Source organism: Gallus gallus, chromosome 1 (genome assembly GCF_016699485.2).
Source record: "Gallus gallus isolate bGalGal1 chromosome 1, bGalGal1.mat.broiler.GRCg7b, whole genome shotgun sequence".
Lineage (NCBI taxonomy): Eukaryota > Metazoa > Chordata > Aves > Galliformes > Phasianidae > Gallus > Gallus gallus.
In genome coordinates, this window is record NC_052532.1 from 51,613,473 (window position 1) to 51,636,235 (window position 22,763).

The 22,763-nt window shown below is 40.1% G+C and overlaps 1 protein-coding gene across 9 annotated transcripts in view; it reads right to left on the reverse strand.

The window, feature by feature from the left end:
- Positions 1 to 2,900: 2,900 nt before the first annotated feature.
- NCF4 (neutrophil cytosolic factor 4) overlaps positions 2,901 to 22,763 on the reverse strand; it is a 34,052-nt gene continuing 14,189 nt past the window's right edge. For 2 of the 9 annotated variants that reach the window (XM_040696718.2, XM_040696709.2), the window contains 10 exons: positions 19,825 to 20,078; positions 11,849 to 11,933; positions 10,353 to 10,506; positions 9,948 to 10,018; positions 8,675 to 8,802; positions 7,372 to 7,429; positions 5,658 to 5,756; positions 4,792 to 4,922; positions 4,635 to 4,700; positions 2,901 to 3,862 (listed from right to left, as the gene is read on the reverse strand). In XM_040696718.2, the coding sequence (XP_040552652.1) occupies positions 3,634 to 3,862; positions 4,635 to 4,700; positions 4,792 to 4,922; positions 5,658 to 5,756; positions 7,372 to 7,429; positions 8,675 to 8,802; positions 9,948 to 10,018; positions 10,353 to 10,506 (936 nt within the window). In that variant the 5' untranslated portion in view covers positions 11,849 to 11,933; positions 19,825 to 20,078 and the 3' untranslated portion in view covers positions 2,901 to 3,633. Of the gene's footprint in view, positions 3,863 to 4,634; positions 4,701 to 4,791; positions 4,923 to 5,657; positions 5,757 to 7,371; positions 7,430 to 8,674; positions 8,803 to 9,947; positions 10,019 to 10,352; positions 10,507 to 11,208; positions 11,458 to 11,848; positions 11,934 to 12,278; positions 12,773 to 12,803; positions 13,021 to 19,824; positions 20,079 to 22,763 lie in introns of those variants that run through there. The other 7 variants (NM_001039272.2, XM_025148666.2, NM_001397093.1 and 4 more) reach the window with 7 other exon arrangements.

The following is a 22,763-nucleotide window of genomic DNA, read 5'->3' on the forward strand; positions in this document are numbered from 1 at the left end:
ATGCAAAAAGGATGGATCCAGGCTCCTGTCAGTGACATCCAGTGCCAGGCACAAACTGGAACACAAGTGGTTCTATCAGAACATTAGAGGGCACTTCTTTACTGTGCAGGTGATGGAGCAACATCAAAGGTTGCCCAGAGTGGCTGTGGAGTTTCCTTCTTGGAGATCTTAAAAATCCACCTGGATGTGGTACTGGACTTTGTGCTTGTGGTACTATGTCATCTATCATGGTACTATGGACTAGATGTCCCTGCTTCAGCAGGGCATTGGACTAGATGATCTCCATAAATTCCTTCAACCATTCTGTGGTTCTGTGAAAGACACTCAGGGCTGTACTCTATGGGTAAACTTCAGGGGGCTGAGATGAGTCCCCATATACAGAATAGGACCCTTAAGTCTGTTTATTCTGCACTGCCACTACACCATAAAACTCTGAACAAAACCACACTTTGCAGATTTAGCTATATAATGTATTTATATACTTCAATATGCAGTGGGGAAAAATATATATTCCATGAATAAGGGAAGCAAGTACAGAGCAAGGAGGTTGTGAGAGAATCTGAATAAACTGTGTCATTATGACTACCAGGATGTGTTCATATAAGAGCTGTAGTTACATTGCTTTACTGGAATAGCAGAATTTACTTTGCATTACAGCATAAATGTAGATAAGTATTCTCCTTCACTGACTTTCAAAGGCCAGTAAGTTTTTATGTGCTCTTCCTCTACCCACAGAAAATAGATTTCTTGTTTCCCAGAAGACATTATCCCTTTCTTTTCTTCCTCAGCTCCTCCATCTTCAAACAGACTTGATAAGCTTCTGCTTACACTAGCATCTAGCTGTCCATGAAAATCTTCAGATATTATTCGCCCTGTTGAACTCCATACACAAATTACTTGTATTCCTGCATGCCAGAACCTTTATATGCATGTGTGCCAATTAGTTTTCAAATTATAGTGTATTCTCCTGTGTATCACATGATGCAAGATTACTAACGTTATCACTGCATGTCATATCATCTCCATGCTAACCCCTATTGCTACAATGCCTTTAAAGTGAGACGTTACTGTTTGTAATATTTTAATAAAAAGATGTCCATCAAAATCTTCCATCATTGGAAAAAGGGAGACAACCTGTGTCTCTCATGAGTATCTAGAGGATCACAATCAACAGCACAGAGTCTAGTTTGAGGCCTGTGGCTAGTGATGTTCCGCACAGGGAAGAGCCTGCTCTAGTTCAACATCTTCGTCAGTGACCTGGATGAAGGGATACAGTCCACCCTCTGCAAGTTTGCTGATTATACAAAGCTGGAAGGAGTGGCTGACACACCAGAAGGCTGTGCTGCCTTTCAGTGAGATCTGGACAGGCTGGAGAGTTGGCAGAAGAGGAACCTGATGAGGTTCAACAAGAGCAATGCAGAATGCTACACCTAGGGCGGAATAACCTCATGCATCAGTACAGGTGGGGGGCTGACCTGCTGGAGAGGAGCTCTGTAGAGAGGACATGGATATCCTGATTGGCAATAGGTTGGCCATAAGTCAGCAGTGTGTCCTTGTGGCCCAGAAGGCCACAATGACATCCTAGGGTGCATTACAAAAAGTGTGGCCAGCAAGTCAAGGGAAGTGATTGTCCCTCACTCCTCTGCCCTGTTGAGGCCACAGCTGGAGTGTCGTGCCCAGTTCTGGGCTCTCCAGTTCAAGAAAGACAGGGAACTTCTAGAGAGACCAGGGAAGGCTGCCAAGATGATGGGGACCTGGAGCATCTCCTTTATGAGGAAAAGCTGAGAGCCCTGGGACTGTTCAAACAGGGGAACAGAAGATTGAGGGGGCACCTCATCACTGTTTATAAATATTTAATGAGGGAGAGTAAAATGGATCAAATGGGCCAAGCTCTTTCCAGTGCTGTGCAGTGGCAGAACAAGGGGCAATAGGCACAAAATCCAACATGGAATGTTCCATACGAACACAAGAAAAAAACTACTTTACTGTGAGAGTGACAGAGCCCTGGAACAAGCTTCACAGAAAGGTTGTGGAATCTCCTTCTTTGGAGATATTAAAAATCTGCCTGGCTTCTTCCCTATGCAACCTACTGTAGGGAAGATTCTTTAGTAGAGGGTTGGACTAGAAAATACCCAGATGACCCTTCCACCCCCCCAGTTCTGAGATTCTGTGATATGTAATCTAGCACTGAAATTCAACATGCCTGGATTCTTCAGGTGGAGCTTTTGAACCTGGAAAGCAGATGTGTCCTGCAGCATATTACAGTACTTTGGAAAAGGAGTATTTTCTTATACAAGTCTGTACACATTTAATATATTGCTAGATCTATATGCTTAATAAAGAGTCAAGTAAGAAATTATTTATGGATCTCAATTAAGGAAACTAAATGCTTACCTTTCAATATAAATTATTTCAATTATTTACAACACAAATATGCATTAATGTAGAGCTACAGATAAATGGGGAAGGTTAAATGGGGACATATAGTTTAATGCCACAGAAACTAAGAGATGAATCTAAAGCACAATACTTTTTTCCTGATTATATTTATGCTATCCTTTTAACACCATGACTGCATGGTGTTCTTATAATGCAGTATTTTAGGTATTGTACAATTTACATAAAGCATACGTGGCTTGTTCTAACAAGCAGCAATAAACTTGTTCAAGGAGAACATTTTAATTGCATGATCATAAAATAAATAAATAAAAGACCAGAAGGTTTGGGGCTTTTCTAAACAACAACCTCCTGCTTAAGAAAAGCTAAATAGGTAACATTTAAACTCTTTCTCCAAGTTCTCTCTCTTAAACAAAATTAATTAATTAATTAATTAATTAAAATAGCATTAATTATTTCATCCCCCCCTAAGAATAAAAATTTAAAAATGTAATAGAAACTGATAAAATAAACACATGCATAAGTTTATTTATTGAAAAGTCTGATACAGTAATTTATTTTTAGTTCTGTTTTGCAATGAGGGGTTAGAAAACAGAACAAGAGAGACCAAGAAGAGGTTACTACTTGAACAGGTATCACATCACTTATCCGAGAATGTGGAAGCAGATAGACTGTACAATTATGAGAAGTCTATAAGTAACACTGCAAGTATACTAGATTTGATTCACAGAATTCAAAATATGGGCCAAGGGAAAGAAGAAAGCAAAACCAGGCTGTAGTTTCTTTGCTGAAATAAAGTTTTCTTGATGCTTCCAGAACTACAGTCAGGGACAAAAAAATAAAAAATAAAATAAAATAAAATAAAATAAAATAAAATAAAAAATAAAATAAAAGCTTATGAAAACATTCTGGGCAAGTAATTGGATCTGGAAGCGAGGATGGAGATTAGAGCAGATTTTGGGCTCGAGATACTCAACCTCTATTGCAGTGTAACACTGACTTGCTTTGTGAACAAATCCAGTGATTTTACTTCTCAATTCCTCTTCCTCTGGTCTTCATAAAGATGTCTCTGTTACAGAGGAGTGCTAAACAGCTCAAAAAGCTAAGTACAGATTTTACATTGAAAGGTAAGTTTACTCTTTTCAAGCTCACTTCAAAGCCTTGTTAAAAGAAACTGCAGAGAAGGATTTCTGAAGGACAGTGTAGCTACCTACTGGAACTGCTACCCTACAGCACTCATGTTGCCCTAACTGTTTGTGTATCACCTATTCCCGGACTAGTGCTGTAGACACTGAAGTCGTCCTTGTGAGTGATGTGCAGCTTCCAAGGGAAGAAATGCTTCTCTGAGGACCTCTTCCTGCTCTGAGACACCATGAGCTCAACGTCCTGATCAGAGAGCAGCCGGATCAGATCGCCATCAAGGTCCCGGTAGTTCAAAACAATGTCATGTTGGTCAAACTCCTGCCTGGTAGAAAAGAAATGCATTGATTGCCACAAGTCAAGGAATGCCTGGGAGGTGACGCATGATGAACAGTATACAGGCAATATAAATAATTTTTCTAAAAGTCACATTAAGCCTTGGGTGTTTTGGCATTCTTGATACAGCTAGTACTAAAAGTCCTACAGACGCATTCATGCTGGGCTGTATTAAAGCTAAGAAGCCTGACAGAACCATCTCCGGTATGTCCATGTGCAAAGCACAATTACTCTGTGAGTTGGAAACAATTCCCATACGTATGAGTTGACTGCCGTTACTCACTACTTTTGCCTGCTTATGGTTCCCTTTTATGAGAGAAGGGCAGGTTAAGGAATGGAAGAATATTTACTCATATCACAATATTACCGATATTCAATATTCTAATGTTTTGATGGTCAGTGCTGCTTCAACCTAGTTCAACACTGGTTTTACAAATTATAAGGTGGTGTCCTGCATCCTAAAGAAGTATATTAGACAACAGATCCTTATTTGGGAGCACGGTTCTGATCTTACAACAAGAAATAGAAAATACTACCCAGAACCTGTGTGGCATTTGTGTGTGGCATGCAGCACTTGCTGACAATCCCAAAGCAAACTGCTGTCTGCACAGATGGGTCTCAGCCAAATCACATTACGCACTCTCGAGGACACTTGAAAAGAGTTTCACATCCAAAACACGGTGATGGCCAAGTAAAATGTAGAAAATTTAGGACTGGAAGGAACTTGACAAATTGTTAGGCATCTATCTGTTTCCACTTACTTTATCAGTTCCATAAGGTCTTTGAATAAGGGAATGCTGCTCAGATTCTCTTCCACTGATATATCCCTGTAACACAAATAAATCTAATAATTGCATATCATGAAAGAGAATATTGGCATCTCTTCAGCAGAAACCGGGAAGACTATTTTATTATTACCTGATAGTGCTTACTGTCTCATCATAGTAATAACAACGTATTTTATTAACTGTGTCTTCCTGCTGTGGTAAATCTTTTATGATCTTCACAAAAGCAGATGGGAAAATCCCAGTGGCATCATTAACTGTTCCCTGGAAATACAGGAAGGGTTAGCATGAAGAAAAACTTGCAATTTTGGCTGCATATGATAAGTTCTGAAATTTAATTAATTTCCATGGAAACAACAGTAAGAATTGTTCTTCTATAGGCAAGAAAAGACAGGCTGTGGAAGTGACCTGATGCTATCTCTACACGAGGATTATACAATTGCATAGTCAAATACAAGGCAAGTGAAACTGAGTGCAAAAAAATGAACATCAGATGGTTACTAGGGAATGCTGTGGTGTTCAAGCAAGCAGAGATACCATATCAACAAACATGCAGTATGTTCTCCTCATCCTTTTTTCAGAACACTGCTGCATTGCCCAAGTTCTCTGTAATTAAGCTGACGTGTGTTGTGGTATGAAGCATGAAGTATATAGCAACTCACCCCGAGGCAAGAAACCAATTAATCGCTGAAATGGAGTTTCCATCTCCTTTCTGCGGCCTTTTTGTGCTCTAATCACTTCCAAAGAATTAAAGGACATTCCAGCAGAAGAAAATGCAAATGAAAACTGAAGTCTAGAGGGCAGGAAATTTGTAAGCTAAAGACCATTACAGGAGAAAACAATTTCAAATTTGGAGTCAAGGACTTCTTCCTGGCTGTGACACACAATTATGATACAATTTCCCCTTGAAAGAAGGGGAAAGATTCCAAGGCCTAGGAAAGCCCCTTTCTACTCATGTCAAGGTATGCCGATAATTCAGTACCGTTGTCACAGCCTTACCTCCAACCAGTCTTTGTTTACTCTGCTAAGTAGATAGATCAAGTCTCCTTTCTTGAAACTGAGTTCCAGTTTACTGGTTCCAGAGAAATCAAACAGTGCCTACGGAAAGCAATAACACTGAAATTATTAATTCACAGAGTTATACATGTGATTTTTTTCTTTTTTATCTGCTCCTGAAGCGCACAGACAGAAGGTAAGCAGCAGAATAGTATGCACTCTGTCACCACAGATCTATTTCTGAAGTAAGGTCATATAAATGACTGCAGTGTGCAGTACTCACAATTCCTTCTCCTACTCTGCATGCACAAAAATGCTTTGTGGGAGTAGTGAGAGCATTGGGATAAGTGTGGCTCTGAAAGGGCTACACGCTATGATTCTTGAAGTGTCAGGGCATGGAGCACTGGGAGAAATGAAGACATTGAAAACACATTAAAGCAAGTAAGTCAGCAGAGTTGAAAACGATTGACAGCTTGAAATCTCGACAACTTGAAATCCTGAGAATCAAACCAAAAATGTATTATTTCTGTAGTTTTACAGCTTTCTGGTTTGCTGCAAAATGTCACAAAGAGCTTTAGGAAGTTGTGGAATTGTGTCCTAATTTAAGGGCAACTAACCGTTCTTTTTACATCTAGCTTTCAGGCCTTTCTGCTGAACTGAGACATTTGGGAAAGTCCACGAAACTAATGTGTGGTTAAAGTGGAACTTAGATGCCCCCTTCAGGAAAACAACAACAACAAAAAAAAAAGAGGCAAGCATCTGCCACCATCTTAACAAGCTGTTCTTGAATAATTAAAATTGCTGACTTATCAAAAACACGCATCTACCCATTGTCCCTTGAGAACACAGCAGTCATTTAAATGCTCTTAGAAGAGCAAAAATGAAAAGATGTTCCCTATTATTTGGTGTTGCAATGGTTCTTTTGGTCTCGTTAATGCCAAATTTCAGAGCCTCTATAAGGCTGTCTTTACGGTTCTCCTAATAAAAAGAGACAATAACTATCATGCTAGCAGTTCATGTGTCTATTTAATAGCCCTTTCAAAAGCCTTTCTTTGATCTATTGAAAAGTTTTGGTAGGTAGATTAAATATTAATAAAAGAATACATAAAACCCAAGAGATATGGCAGATCTGAGAGCCGTTATCATCAGCATAAAAACAAAACAACCTCAAAGCAATTGCATGTTTTTTATTAACATTACGTGAAAAAGTCACGTGTTCCAGAAGGCAAGTCTACAAGCACCACTTGCAAGGCAGTTCTATGCATCTAATACCGAGATGATTTACAGCAAAAGAGAAGAGTATAGGCACTTTCAGTAGAACTCTAATGTTACATAAATTACCAGGATGCCTCACTTGCAAAGCTTTCAAACATATGTTGAATTCAATGAGACCGAAGCTTCAGTTTGCTTTAAATGTAATTTATGGGTGTAACTCTGTAAATGTGGACCATTTGGCAGTACATGTCTCTCAGTTTTGAATCTCCTGTTATTCTGACTTCACAACAGATCTCCTCATTATTTATGTAACGAAGAACAGAGCACTTCTTTCCATTCCGTATTTTATTCCTTATTGTTAAAAGCAATCGCTTTCCTGTGTCGATTTCACTTTCCCTTTCTTCCCAAAGCTCTAATTGGAAGAGGCATCTTGATCAAAGACATACCAGAGCAAAACAGAGTTAATCTCTGTCCTCAATGACAGATTGTGCAGATTACTCACCTCAGCCCGAGGAGCTGCTACACGGTCCAAAACAGGCAGTTGGGATGAAATGCTTTTACTGGAAAGAGAAAACAGGGAGGTAAATTTGTCTTTTTAGTCATCAGAAACACTACACGATCAGTACAGTGTCCACATTATCATTATTTACAATGCAGACAAGCCACAGATCACTGGAGAAAGTGCATGACTATGTGTGCGGCACTGAAGCAAATAAATATGGATGCAACGTTGCCCTAGTTCTCCCGGTTTCAGTGCAGAGCAGCAGCAATCTGATGATGTCTGCTGCTGAGAACAGATGGAATTTTCAATACAGTCAGTATGCTGGACCTGTCTTTTACAGCATTGCTCAGCCCCTCCACTCTACCTTCTGGGCATTTCTGTTTCTAGCATTTATGGCACTCAGTTCAAACTGCTGTCGTACATACACTCAGGATGCATACACACTCACAGGTTTTGCACCTTTTGGGCTAAGTGGAAAGGAATCAAGTCTATCTATGCTGTGTTGAAAAGCAAATTGATTTCTGTGGAGGGTAATGAGGTACAACATCTACTTAGCAAAGGGTGCTGGTGCTGGCATGTAAGACAGGCCTGTATTCAGACAAAGGAACAGGCTGAATATTCAGTTTCATTTATTGTCTGAACCAGATCTCATTTGATTTGGTGTCAGAACTCACACTGACTTTAGTGGTGCAAGCCTGTATCCTTAAGCTTGGCCTGAACATTATAATAGATAGAATCACAGAATCATAGAATGGCCTGGGAACTCAAGGATCATGAAGCTCCAACCCCCCTGCCGCATGCAGGGCCACCAACCTCCATATCTAATACTAGACCAGGCTGCCCAGGGCCCCATCCAACCTGTCCTTGAACACCTCCAGGCATGGAGCATCCACAATTCTGGGCAGCCTGTGCCAGAATCTCACCATTCTCTTGGTAAAGAACCTCCCCCTGATATCCAACCTAAATCTTCCCTCCTTCAACTTAAAACCACAAGATAATACCACTAAAGAATTATCAACAGGTAGAGTTAGGGAGCTTTTTTTTTTTTTTTTTTTTTGAGAAAGCAAACTATAACATCAATTTCCAACTTCCCTTTTAATGAAATACCAGCTGTACTTTAAAAACTTTTCATTTTTGAAAGCAAGAAATGCCATTCTTTCACTCTCCCACAAAAATCCTCATATTAGGACTTCGTGGATCGCCTTAGTTCTGGGAAACACAGTGATTATGATCAGCTCTCTTTCCTCACAGAACTGGACAGCATCTCCTACATCAAGCTGAAAAAAACATGTCAATTGCTTACACTCGGCGCGTCCGTGGGCGAAGCCTTCTCAGCCTCCTGGGCACCTGTTCACTATCAAAATTTGAGTGGTAGAAGAACAGACGCACCTCTTCATCCATCAACACCCAAACAGGTAGGCAGAGTAGGTTCTGTGCCAAGAGCAAGTAGGAAGTAGAGTAATAACAGTGGGAAAGATCAATTCTGTATTTATTTGCATGTACCAAATATGCTTCTCTGATCTACAAGATCATGAAGGATATTTATTGCTGCCAGAAAAATCTCCCTCCTCTCCCTTTTGCCTCAGCAGGACTAGGCTGAACAGCTGACAGTTTCTCCTGTTTACTCTTAGAGTTGGCCAACATACTGGTTCACTCTTTGTGTGCCTGATTTACTACAGGAGTAAATTGTTTCCTCATGTTTCCTTTCAGAACATGAATGACTGTGGAAAGAGGGCAATCTTAAGTACTGGGAGACTTGACCTATGCTTCTGACCATTACTGATTTAAAGTCAGAATTCCCGTTAACCTGCAGTCAGTAATTTCTCACCTTGATGTTGCTGACTGTATCCTCACTGTGGAGCAGGTATATTCCAAAGCTCACTCTACTTCACTAATCCCTTAGGTGCACTTAACCCCATATTCATGCAACATCCTAACATTCATGATTTCCTCACACATCCCGTTTGTATGTTTTGTAAATATATCTATCTAGATATGAAGGCAGGTTTTCACTTCCTTTGTGGAGTGTGTATTCCAGTGGATCCCTACAGTCTGAACAATCTGGCGACTAGGATCACAGATTGTCCCATGGTGTGGACACTGTGTCTTCTGAAAAACAGGTGCAGAGAGAAGAAGGTCATAGAATCATAGAATCCTAGAATGGCCTGGGTTGAAAAGGACCACAATGATCATCTAGTTTCAACCCCCCTGCTATGTGCAGGGTCGCCAACCAGCAGACCAGGCTGCCCAGAGCCACATCCAGCCTGGCCTTGAATGCCTCCAGGGATGGGGCATCTACAACCTCCTTGGGCAACCTGTTCCAATGCATCATCACCCTCTCTGTGAAAAACTTCCTCCTAATATCTAACCTAAACTTCCCCTGTCTCAGTTTAAGACCATTCCCCCTTGTCCTATCACTATCCACCCTCATAAACAGCCATTCCCCTTCCTGTTTATACACTCCCTTCAAGTACTGGATACCTAGGACTACAACAGTAACGTGTCTCTCTATTGGTTTCAAGTAGTAAAGTATCTGCAGTACTCAGTGCAAACTCTATTCTATAACAACTTTTTACCTTCATGTAGATATTTAGGATAGGAATCCTGTTCTCGGCAATTTCCCTTTTGGCCCCAACATAAACTTTCCCTAGAAAACATAAAGCCAGTGATAGTTATTGGAGGGGAAAAAAAAAGAAAAGAAAAAAAAAAGACTGGAAGCTATCAGAGTAATAATGCAATGAAGAGGAAGTAGGAACTCCATGAAAATAGATATTTCCTAAAGGATTTTAAGTTTCTAAATGAATTTTAGAGCATGTGGAGGTACTATCAATGCGCCTTGACTTCTCCAGTTTCCACAGCTGGGAACTAATTCCTTGTCCCAGATAGTTATCCCGTGTACTTCCATACAATGCCCTCCTCTCAAGGATAGACTAAGAAAGTACAAAGCTACTGATCATGCAGATTTGGTACTCACAGCTTACCTGGCAATACGGGGAGCGTGCAGGTAAAAGCGCTGTTTTTGCTTTCCCCCCCATATCTCTCCTCTAGTTTGGTATGTAGGGCATAGAACTCACGATAGCGTCGGAAAATCAGGTATCTGCCACCACTTTTAATCTTTACTTCAATGACAAACATCTAAAACAGAGAAAGGGGACTCGGGTTGACATTCAGACATAAAAACACTCTAAAAATTAAAGTGAGGCATACAATAAGCAGTGTTATAGTGGTGGGAATATTGTCTTAGAAGCAGAGTGGAAAGCAAGGCTTCAGTTAGGCAGCTGCAAGCTCAAGTTCTAGAAACCAACAGCTTAATACTACATATCATAGTATAAGTGTGGGTCCAACATTCCCATGGTGTAAGTATGGGTCCAACTTTCCCATATGTCATGTTCCTGTGGCTGCTTTCTATCACATGAAAACCAGAAATGAATAGATGACACTTTGTGCTTACACACCTTCCCTCAGAGAGGAGCAAAACATATTAAGGAGGTAAATATAAATACTGTCATTTGAAATAGAATGAAGACATCAAGGAATCAAAGCCAATACTTTCAGTAGTTGGATGTACATCTATATCTAAAGACAGGAATGTAAATGAACTGGTTTTGAGAGTAGAAGGCATTCATACTTCTCTTTGACTTTGAAAAACACATTTTCAGAAATTATGGTCTATGTAATCTGACCAAAAGTAAGGATAGAATGAAAAACAAAAGCAAACAAACAAACAAACAAAAACTTAGACTATTCACTTTTAATTACTTCCCTCAAACTCCGATGGTGTTATCTATTGCCAAATTTGCTTTGCTGTAAAAGAGTCCCTGATTTCCATGCACTGACCTCTGAGTCACATTGCAGTTGGATCCTTCAGGAAACATAAAGATTGAGCAGCAGAATATCACTACATTCCAAAGTAAAAGCTGCTTACTTCTGTGGGAAGATTTTATGAGCAATGTCTCCAGGAACGAAAGCACAGTCTGCAGAGGTCATACTGAGCTGGTCTTATCCAAAACCCCTCTTCAGAAAATCTCCGTCCCTTTCCCTGCTATTCCTTTCCTGTGCACACTTTCATGACTCACTGTCAGATCTAAATATGACATAGAAGGCATGCTATCTTCTATGTAGATGGCAGAATCCTAATTTGCCAGTACCATGGAAAAATTGAGCCAATACCCTCCCCTTCTACCCTCCCTGAATTCCTTTCCCCACTATATTCACCAATATTACAGCATTCTAAAAGGAAATAAATCAGAAGTTAGGTAAGAATTTAGAAACTATGAAGTATTAGAGGACATCTTTATCAGGTTTCACCCAGCAAAAAAAGAAATAGACTAAATGTGTGATAGACTAACCTCCCTTTCAGAAAACACAAGCACTGAGACATTTTCAGTGTGGAACTATTCATGCCAAAAAGCAGCTATGCCAAGTTCACCAAACCAGTCAGAGATGAGAGCATATAGAGGCAAATGTCCTTGCTTACATAATAATTAGTAAAGCCTTTCTTCTCTTCAATATCTGCAATGTTAGCTGAAACAGGTACATCATCTGGAAGCTGGTCAAAATCACTGTGAAGCAAGAAGAAAACATTTTAGTCACTCAGGAAAGAGGGTGAGGAGGGGGGATCCCTGAAGAAACATCTGAAGAACAGCCATGTGACCAGGCTCCAGTGTTTCTTGTCTACATTGTCCACGTAAGAAAACAGAATGGACTGTCAGGTGCTTTTTCCTATGGGACCTTGTCATTGGCACAAAATCTTCAACGAACCGAAGACATTCACATTTGCTTCCATCTTGTACCACTTGTTAGAGTGGTATTTATATTAACACTTAAATAAGAAGGATCAAGAGTGAGATAGAGAGGAAAAACAAACTGTACAAAGGATCCACTAGGGAATATCAAGTCGAAGTAACCTTGCATTTTCTGGTCCTATGAAAAAAATGCTTAATTTATTCGGCTATGAGACATTCCAAGCAGGGGTTTCCACAACGCATAGCTCTTTTGGAGGGCTGAAGTAATGATGCAATATCTTGCAATATCTTGCTGTACGAGGAGAATGGCATGAATCAACACCACCCACAATACCGTAAATACCACCACGTACTGTTAAGAGGGATGTGGTTATGGAGATCAAGAGATAGAACTAGTCATATTACAAACACTCATGTCACAAATCCCAGTGAAAGCAAAACTGTCTGTGGCTATAAAGAGGACAGTGACTCACTGTTGTCCCAGGTTGTGAACATTTCCTAGGAAAGGAGAAAGAAAGTCCACTCCAACTTATTACACAGTGTGCTCCACACTAAGAAACCTAATAGCCAGGCAGCTATGGTAACAAGAAGCCTGTTAGACTCATCAAAGAAGCTTGCTTCCAAATTAAACACGCAGATCATTGTAGTTACATGGAGGCTTGTAGGAAGGAAGGACAGACATATTACCTCTTTTCTCGCAGCTGTCGGGGAAGAGACATGCTTTTCAGCTTCCCAAATCCAGATGGCTAAGCTCTGCTCCTCTGCTTCTTAGGTAGATCTTGAATGAACGGGATGAGCCTGATCACAGTGTTTGTCCCTGTATGAATCAAGACTGCTTTGCAAGGCCTCAGAGATCTTTTTTTATAATGTTTCAGTGCCAGTTTCTTCTGTACTTCCCCACCCCCACTGAATTGAGGAAGTACTACAGCAAAACCAGTCATAAAGAAAGATTCTTTTGTGAGTTCTGTTACGTATTGAAACTGCCACTGTTGAGAAACCAAAAGCCCAACAAAGCGCAAAAACTGTGAGCCATCGTTCACCCCTCCAGAGAATCACTTGTCTCTGAAAGCCAGTATGAGTGGACTCAACAAATGATGTTCTGCCCCACTATAATGTCCCCAAGTACACCTCTGCACTAACAAGGCATGTAAGCTAGGATTAATACCTCTGCTTCCTTCTTGAGCCCCTGTGATTCCCAAGGATCCTCTTTACCTTGGACCATGAGCCAGGAGGTGGAGCTAAAGAATAAATTTTCAAGGGGGAACAGAAAGGATGGTCAGGAAATTCAACCTTGTCAAAGACACGGGTGCCAGGAAATCAGGCACAGGAGGTAGAAAGTGAGCTCTGAAGGAATGACCAACGCACGTAAGATGTGAGCCCTGCAAAGACCAGAGATTTTTCAGCTTCGTAAGTTCCACACAATCCACATTTGCCATCCACAAAGACAAGGTCACAGATCACCCAAGGAGAATCCTAACTGTTCTGCCTCGTACACAGAGGGCAGTGGTATAGTATTTGTGTAATGTGAGTTTAAAATCTTTCAAGAAGAAAATAAAAGGAATAAAGTGACAGAGAAACCATCATTTCCTAATGCAAAGGATAATTTGTGATGTATCTCATCCACCCTAGCCAAAAAGTTGTCATATGCAATACCTTTGCCTCCAAACTTCAGCCTATAACTCTCTTCTATGTTCAGTGCATACCTTGTTTCTTCTCATCCTTCTGCTATCAAGCACCAAAAAAAACCTCTCATCTCAGTGGAGCAAAACTCAACCAGCATCCCTCACAGTAAAAATCTATTGACAGCTGTAATCATCAGTCTTAAGAGTAAACTCCATTTTACTGCATTTTAATGAAATGAATTCTTCACCCATCTCTTTCCTGTGGATAACTGAAGACATCATTATAGAATGTGAGAGAAGTTACAGTGTCTCTTGATCAGAAGGGACCAGAAGTCGCAAAATTTTGTACAGAGTGATTTGCAACTCTGTGTCGCCCAAACAGAATGGAAGAGTCATTTTAATATGTTGATGTTGGATATAAGTATCTCTCCAGATCTCCACACTCTGCTATGTATTTCATTTTCTTGATTAGGCCTTCTAAATGTGCTCATGTAACCTGAGGGCAGACTAATTATACTCTTTCCTTTGCCCTGATTGAGAATGACCATAATGAAGTTCTCTGGCTGCAACCTTCTTGCTTTCTCCTGACCTTCAGAAGGAAATAGAAAAAGATCACCTTGACCAGAACTTTTAATTACAAGATCAGTATATATAAATTCATGAAAATTCACAGGAACTCTCCTTATATGCAAAAAGATTGCAGAAGGCACAGGAACTGGGCAAACTTTAACAGAAGAGAAAGGCTGGAGGGATGCTAAGATTTGATGTATTCCAAAGTTTCAATATGAAATTCATAAAAAGGACATCCTAATCTTTTCAAATCTCTTGGGAGACAACCTAGATATGGTGCAGATATATCTTTTACGAGACAGAAGATATGACATAAACATGCTAGTTCATTGTTGACCTGGCTTTACACGATGAGACTTTCTGAGAGTAGGTTGACAAACAACCTCGTATATAAACTGTCTGTGCAACTGCTTTGCTGCAGGCTGACTAAAAGAAACAACTCGATAGCAGCTCTTCAATCCCATTTTGGTCTACTAGAGATTACAGGCAGTAGCAATTCTGACCTGACAGTGTAATGCTAAACCTGCTACGAAAGTTTCTGATCCTGAAAATATTTTCTCTTTCTGAGCTAAACTAAACTGATGAAGTTGCCTTCTTAAAAAAAAAAATAAAAGAAAGAAAAGAAAGAAAGAAAGACAGATTCCAATCTCAGAAGAATGTATAGCTGATTTATCCACATGCAAGAAAAAGCAGGCATCCGGGTACAATTAATACTAATAAATTATTATTTCATTAAAGGAGTCTATTATAAAGGAACATAATAAAAAAATCCTCATCTGAATGAATTCTGATGACAGTGCTACATACACTACTAGAGCATCAGCCGCTACTGTATCACTTTGGTTGTGTACACCAGTAAGCTCTAGAAGAATAATTTCTATCTGTTGCACGTCTTCCTATAAAAGTACTGCATAACTACGTTCAAACATCAGCCATAGAAAGAACGTATTAAGTGACAGAACAAAGTGAACAAGAATTATACTATTAAAAGATGTCTGGTCCCATCACGTATTAATCTACAAAGGAAATAGTATTGCAAGTTAGTGCAAGGAATCTGAACAGCAAAAAGAAACACAAACAGAAGAGTTGTCTTGCACAGCATTTTCATTCGAGCTATTGTTTTAGAATTGTATATAGAGTATTTGTTTCTGTAGCACAACAGCATTAGTAGCTGAGTAGTTGCTTGAGGCTGAGCTGCAACTGACAAACTGATTTGGGAAAAAGTGATTTGGGGCCATATTCATATTACATACTTGTACAGATTTTGTTTTTATAGCCACCATCTGCTTCACGAAAGGCTTTGATGCACATTTACAATATTTTCAAATACAGTTATATTCAAACATCTTATCATTATTGTAATAGCACACTAACAATGGAATCAGAGAATCATTAAAAGATCTATAAAATCATTGGAAAAGACCAGTAGGATCACCTGGTCCAACCACCAGCCCATCCCCACCATGCCCACTGACCACGTCCCTCAGTGCCACATCCACACGGCTCTGGAACACCTCCAGGGACAGTGACTCCACCACCTCCGTGTACAGCCTGTGCCAATAACTGAATTAGGGCTCTGCAAAATGTTTTTATAAAAGTTACATAAAATAAGTGTGTTATGTCTGCCTTGTGACTGTCGGTGTTCTTTTGCAGGTAGTGATACTAAATCCTTAGGAGGCAGACTGTTCCAGTGGTCAGTAACAATATTCTCTTTCTTGGATATATGCTTTGAAGATAGCTGAAAAAGAAATCATTAAAAATAAAAATAATAAAAATAAAAAGGTGGTGGTATCCTACATTTCTGTCTGAACTTCTTGAAAAGAAACCAATTGGGTTGTTTTTATATTCTTCATCAGGAAATGGCTCAATCCATATTGGCTGAGACCACTTTGAACTGGGAGGAAGAAAGCACAGGAAAACAGATATGTGGAGTTTAGGAAATATGCTTTGATTTAAAGCTGGTTACAGTTTCCATGACTGCCTATCTAGGTGAAAAGTAGAAATTTGCAGAAAAAGACTGTGGTCATGCTGTGCTGACATAACAAAACTAAACAATCCATCTCAAAGCAAAGAAATGTAAAGGTCAACACACCACTCTTCTGTGGCAATGAGTTTGATCATGCCGTTTATAGTAGAAATTACTACTCAAGACAAATATGTATCACAGAGTCAAATACTAAAGAAGCAGTGGCCTTTTTTTTAAATGAAATTGTTCTTGGGATATCAAATCAAATCCCATAATTAAATCTCGCACTTTGCACCTTAACTGCTTCAGTAAAGCAACTCATGAGGGAATGACAATGGAAGGATAAAAACCCCTCAGAAGCGTAGGTTTTCTTTAGTCTTTATCAGCTATTTTGTAAATATGCACCCAAGAGTATCATTCTGGATTCTGTTAGTTCATGGTGCCGTAGCCATCTCTCTGTGGAAAACAATTCAGCCTTTACAATAGATCTTTAAACAGAGGTAGGATTTCTCTCAGATACATGATTGCTTGAGAAAGCAAGAATTGAAGGAAGTCCTACTGTAACAGTAATAACTTCTTGATGAGCAGTGGAGTTTTTTTGTTATTGCAGAGCTCAGATGGATACTCATGCCCAAGATTAGGCTAAGCGAGAAAAATGGAAGTTTGGAAACAGGAACAGAACATTATTTAACCAACTAGCAAGTCACTTCCTGGATGAAAGGGGAAGAAAGAGGGAAGAAATAGGTCAGACTTTGTCACTGCTACTGTGTATGACACATACGGGCTGGAGGTGGGCTGATAGTCCAGTTAACTACCAGTGTCAAAATCTGGTAAATGGCCATTGCAGGCACAGAAGTAGAATGCCTCCATGAGGTAACTATATGCTTACAGCCATTCTGCCAGAAGCTCCAAGGGCAAAGCAGCAGTGACCCTTTGTGGCAGGAGATTCTCTGTGTTTTAGCTGCCTTACCGTCTCTAAAGAGTCAGAAAACTGTCAGTCATAGTTATTGCTATTCAAGACAAAGAAAATTCTGCTTCACACGTTTCATAAGTTCAAAAGATCTACTCAATTTCTTTTTCAGTGCACTTTCCCAAATCTCAAATCCAGGGCTAGGATTTGGAGTGCTGCATCCAAACCATCCTACACCATTCCTAATAGTTAAATTTCCCCATCCATCTGATGAAATCCTGTGACTAAATTCCTTTAACTTAGTTTAGAAACTACAGATGAATGGTTTTTTTTTTTAGTTAAGTGGAAGTTCTCTGAATAGACAATGAAGAGAGACATGCACCTCTGGTCAATAAACCACACCTCAAGTGGGCCAACTCCACCTCTAAAGGTTTTATATAGCTCCTTGAAATATATGTGAACTATAAAATAACTATATTCCCGATTTGGTCACCTCGGGTTCCTAAGGTTAGGGATATAAATCTGTGCCTCAGTGTGGACCTAGTTATTACTGGTATAAAGGTAACTTCCCATGTGGGACTCAGCTATATTTGGATATGCACTTTTACACTGGTATAATTGTCGTTACCCTAGGGGAGTTGTACTACTTAAGCTACACTGATATAGTCAAAGAAGCACAATTTTCTGACGCAGACATAACCAGTCTGCTTCTTACAGAGAGATTATGGTTCATAAACTGGGACAATATCCCCCAGTAAAACTGGTGGGCAAAGGGATTAGAGATTGCGATAGGAAATCAAGTGGCAAATGTAGAAGGTTATAAGCATCAAGATGCTATAAATGTCAAAGTTTTGCTCTGCCAGTATTCCTCATGGTGTACACCCAGAGCTTGCCTCAAATAATGGCCATTAATTCAGCCTTTATGCCTTGAGCTTGTGGGATGAGCCCACCAGTAGCTGTACAAATAAGCAATCTGATCCCAAGCCAGCTGCCAGTATGTCTGTTTCAGGTGTGAAAGCTGGAGATTTTGTATCCCATACCTCAAGAGGCAGAACACTGCCTCGTTACGTAAAACTGGGTCTAAAGGAGAGAGCTCTTAATTAACTGCTTTCTGTTCAGCCTCTGGCTTACTATGTTATTCCTTATCCCCCAACGTTGTCATCTGTAAAATAGGGTTGACAATATTTTTTTTTTCATGAAAAGATAGTGAGGTGGGGAAAAACTCAGTAGAGAGATAATTTTCTGGCAAAGTTAGGTGAAAAGTGATAAACCACAACTATCATCCTTAGCAGCCCACCTGCTCTCAAAATCAAATGGAAATTGAAAATTTAAAAATATCATTCCTTAAAAATGTGCCAGTAATGTATGCACTGGTGTCAGGTCCTGGGATTGATTCCTGATCCATTACAAAATAATACAGCTGCTAAAATATCACATCTGTTAAACAGCAGTAGCCACTGGGCCTGCTCTACTACAGAAAAGGAGAACAAGAAATGGAAATGATGAATAGCTTTCTGCCCAAGAGTGGCATCCGCCTGCTTGTGGATTGCTTCAGTAATCTGAGCCCAACAAAAGTAATGGCTGTTGGATGATATGGTTTCATGAAACGAGTACATGGTGATGTATTTTAGGAAATACCCTGTCCTCACATAGTCTTGCTCCTTCCTGCCCCGCAGGAAGGCACATGTGAGGCTGTGCTATGTAACGCCGATGGATTCAGGTGTAAAAACTCTTTTTAAACCACAGTACAGACACAAATATGGAGAAAAAGCGGGGAGGAATGCATCAAACTGACATTGCTACCAACTGAATTGTCTCATAAAAACATGCTCTGACTGCAAAGAGAATGTATGCATGTATGCTGCTCTGAAAGTAATGCCTCTTATTTTATGATGCTGGCCCACAACGTCACATGCGGATGTTGGTGAAATGGCAGTAGAAGTTGAACCTTCCCCCCAACTTTACATTACATTTTGTTGCCATGTGACAGATGGCAGCAGAGCAGCAGCCTGACAAAATGGCGCCTGCCATGGAAATGCATATGAAGCAAATGCATGTCATTGAATTCCTCCATGTGGAAAAAATGGCACATGCTGCCATTTATTGATGCTTGCTGAACATTTGTGGAGAGCAAACAGTGGATGTGAGCACAGTGAGGCAGTGGGTGGTGTGCTTCAGTTGTTGCAACAATGACAGTTGCTCACCTCCACTGGTGCAAATTTTTACCAACTCTGTTCATTGCCCTTGTTCATTGCTCTTGTTCATCACTGGCAAAAATGAATTGCTCATGGTGGTGACTATATTGAAAAACAGTGTTTTGTAGCTGAGAATTTGCATTATCAAATAGTGTCATTGTGCTCTTTGTAGCTGTAGCAGTTTCCATGGAAATAAATAGGAAGCATTACTTTTGGAGTGACCTATGTCCATCTCCAAACAGTGAGGCAAAGGCACACCTACGCCTCACATCTCTTGGCAGTTCACCTCTAAATACAGATGGAAACGCAGCCTCCACCACACGTGCTTCAGTGCAATCTAAGACTGGCACAGCAAAAAAATTTCCTGGTTTTATGATGTAAGGAAGGAGCCAAAACACAACCTCAGCCGTGACCTTTTCTGCAATGGTTTTTCTGAATGACATACCTGCTACTGAGATAGCATCTGAAGAATCCAGTCCTTGAAGAGCTGTGTCTCTCTGCCTTAATGCCTTTGCCCTGTTTGCCAGCCCTTCATTTAGTTTGCCAGATTCCACTACGAACAGCTTGTAGAATCTGCCATAGAATTGGGATTTATTGCCTCCACAGTGGGTTTCTCACTAGGAATCAGATCACAGGCGAGTGGAAAGGAGGGCAGAAAACCAAATGTCAGCAGCTCTTCTTCGAGTGAAGAGTGATCTCCTTGTGAAAAAATACAAAGTAAGACATTGTAGATAAAAGGAAAAAGAGTAAGCAAAGGAGAAAAAAGGAAAAATTGATCTTGTTACCACAAAATACAATAGAATTTATTTACTCTCTGAACAATTTTGTTCCAAGCTGTCTGGTTGGGACACTCTTGGTTCAGTCTGCTGCAAAACACTCAAAAGTGGCGGGGGATATGATGTCCTGTTCCAGTTCTTTCTGTTCCACCTCTCGCCTCTGAGTTCTGCTGAATGTGACATTTTTCCCTGGCGCCTAATACACAGAACTCTGCTGCTAATTTTATGCACAGAGTTCTCATGCTGTGTAATTTGAGGCCAGTCTCCTCCGACAGCCTGCCAACCAGGGTACGCACCTTCCAACACCACTTCTGCTGCAGAGAAATGGGGGAAGGGAGGTGGAAATGAGCCAGACAAGCAACAAGCTTCTCAGAGGTGTTTGGCTAATTTTTGGCTCTTGGATATACCAGGGATCTTTCACCATCTCTCCCTGTGCTGTTTGTCAACAGATTGATCCAGTAGGTCTGCCAGCAATTCCAAAAAGTCAACTCAAGGCTCTCTCTTCTCCCCTTTTTTTCCCTATGTTAAATCCTATGAAGTTGCTGTTATATTCAATCAGACTGTTGGCTGTGAGGCTTTTTTAATTCCACAATGAGACAGAATAAGAACCAATTTCTGCAAGGTTATAATCAAAGGTTTTAAAGAGAAGCTAATGTCTCCTTTTCCCCACCCCAGCTGATGTCTGTGTATCTCAAAGACAAGAGTCTGAATTATACAAGATTCTATCAAAATCAAAATGGTCAAATAGCCCTCAAAACCTGGCCTGATCATACTCAAAAAGGAATTGGAACTGGACATGTTCCCATTAACTGAGTAGAAAAGCTTTGTGCCAGACACCCTTTTGTGCTTCCAACCAACTGGACCAACTTTTGCTGAAGCTTTTTAGTGGAGTCATCCCTTTCCACAGTACAGAAAGTATTGAATTAGACTCATTTTCAATACTGCTTCTTTCTACTCTGATGCTGGCAATATCAGAAGGAGAATATCCCACACCGTTCTTTTCTCCCACATCCATTTTTAAATGTCTTGACTGTATCAACCAACAGTCAGGTAAACGATTTAAACTAAAGGTTAAATAGGAAAAAAAATGTAATTATCACTTCTACTGCAAACACTTTCTGTTAGAACAAAATAAACTGCATTGCCTAAAGACTTCTTTGGATGGTACAATATCCTCCCCACTAAACGCTTCTTCTGGTATAGTTATACTGACCTGCAGTATTAACTGCAGACCTGGTCTCAAGAAAAAAGAAGGCAGACCTTGCTGTACAGCAAGTGCTATCATAGTCCAGAGTTACAGCTGAGACTAAAGAAATTTTTTCTTGAGAATTTTAAAAGAGATGAGACATTTACTGGTGTCCAGCTGCAATAGAGAATAATGAGCTTTGATATCCAGACTACTTTATTACTACTTTATTTGTAGCTCCTCTCAGTGTGAAGAGGACGAGAGAACAAAGAAGGAAAGACTGAGAAGAGGAACATAGTCCTTTATTCCATTTGTAGAGTGTGGAATAAGCAAAAGATAAGGCGTAGAAGTCAGCTCATTTGATATACTGCTCTGATGTAGCTGTCAACATGTTTGCTGAATAAAAAGAAGACAAGTAAGGGTAGTGGGTAGTGGGCAGAAAAAGGAACATAAATTTGTAAAGGCAGTAAATAGAGATGTGTAAGAACACTCAGAGGTAAAGAAGGATTGAGAAGAATCCATCCCTCCTCTGAAGACAAGCTTTGCATTTCGGCACTTGACCCACATGTGTCTGTCTAATTTATGGGAGACCTGAAGCTGACCAGCCAGCAGGCTGATAATAAATTATTTCTCTTAGATAAGCCAGGATGATTTATATTAGGAGAAAGGAAGAGAAAACTGAGGAATAAGAACCGTTCCCTTTCCTTCCTTGGATGATTTCTGCTTGAGATATGCTCTCTTGTCACCTAAAAATCTGCCTCAGGTACCCTGAGGTGACAATGCTCTTTGCCAAGACCTTCCTGTTATAAAAGCCAACAGATCAGAGCCCTTTTCCACTGCCTGCCAGCATGGCTGCCTAGCATACCTCCTTCAGCTCTGTGATACTAGCAATTATGCTGGCCAGCTTTGCTCAAATCCTTTCATTTTCCTCTTCTTTCATATACCTTCATAATTTTTCTTCTCATATTTTAGTTATTGGTTTGTTCTTTAGAAAGAGTCTAAAACCAGTCCTGAATTATGTTCTCATTCTCTTGTTTTCTGTTTGTTGCCATTATTCTTACTGTTCTCTATTTTGATTTCCTGCATTTTCTTTGTATTCCACACTGGAAAAGGGCTATTTTAAGAGGAGCACTTTTAGGAAAAGAGAACCACTAAGAGGTCATTTTTCTGACCAACAAAAGGGGTGTGTCAAAGATGCCTGCCCTTGTGTTTGGTTGTTTTAGCATTTCCTCCAGTTATTTGGATCTGTATATTGTTTCCTGCCTGACTGGATGGAAGCACTTTTTTGCAGCATTCTGTTGGCCTACAGGAGGGCACAGCCACCTGTCAAAGGGACCTAAGCAAGCTGGAGCAATAGCAACAGCAAAACCATGAAATTCAGCAAAGGTAAAGTCCTGCACTCAGGTTAGAAAGAATGTGGGG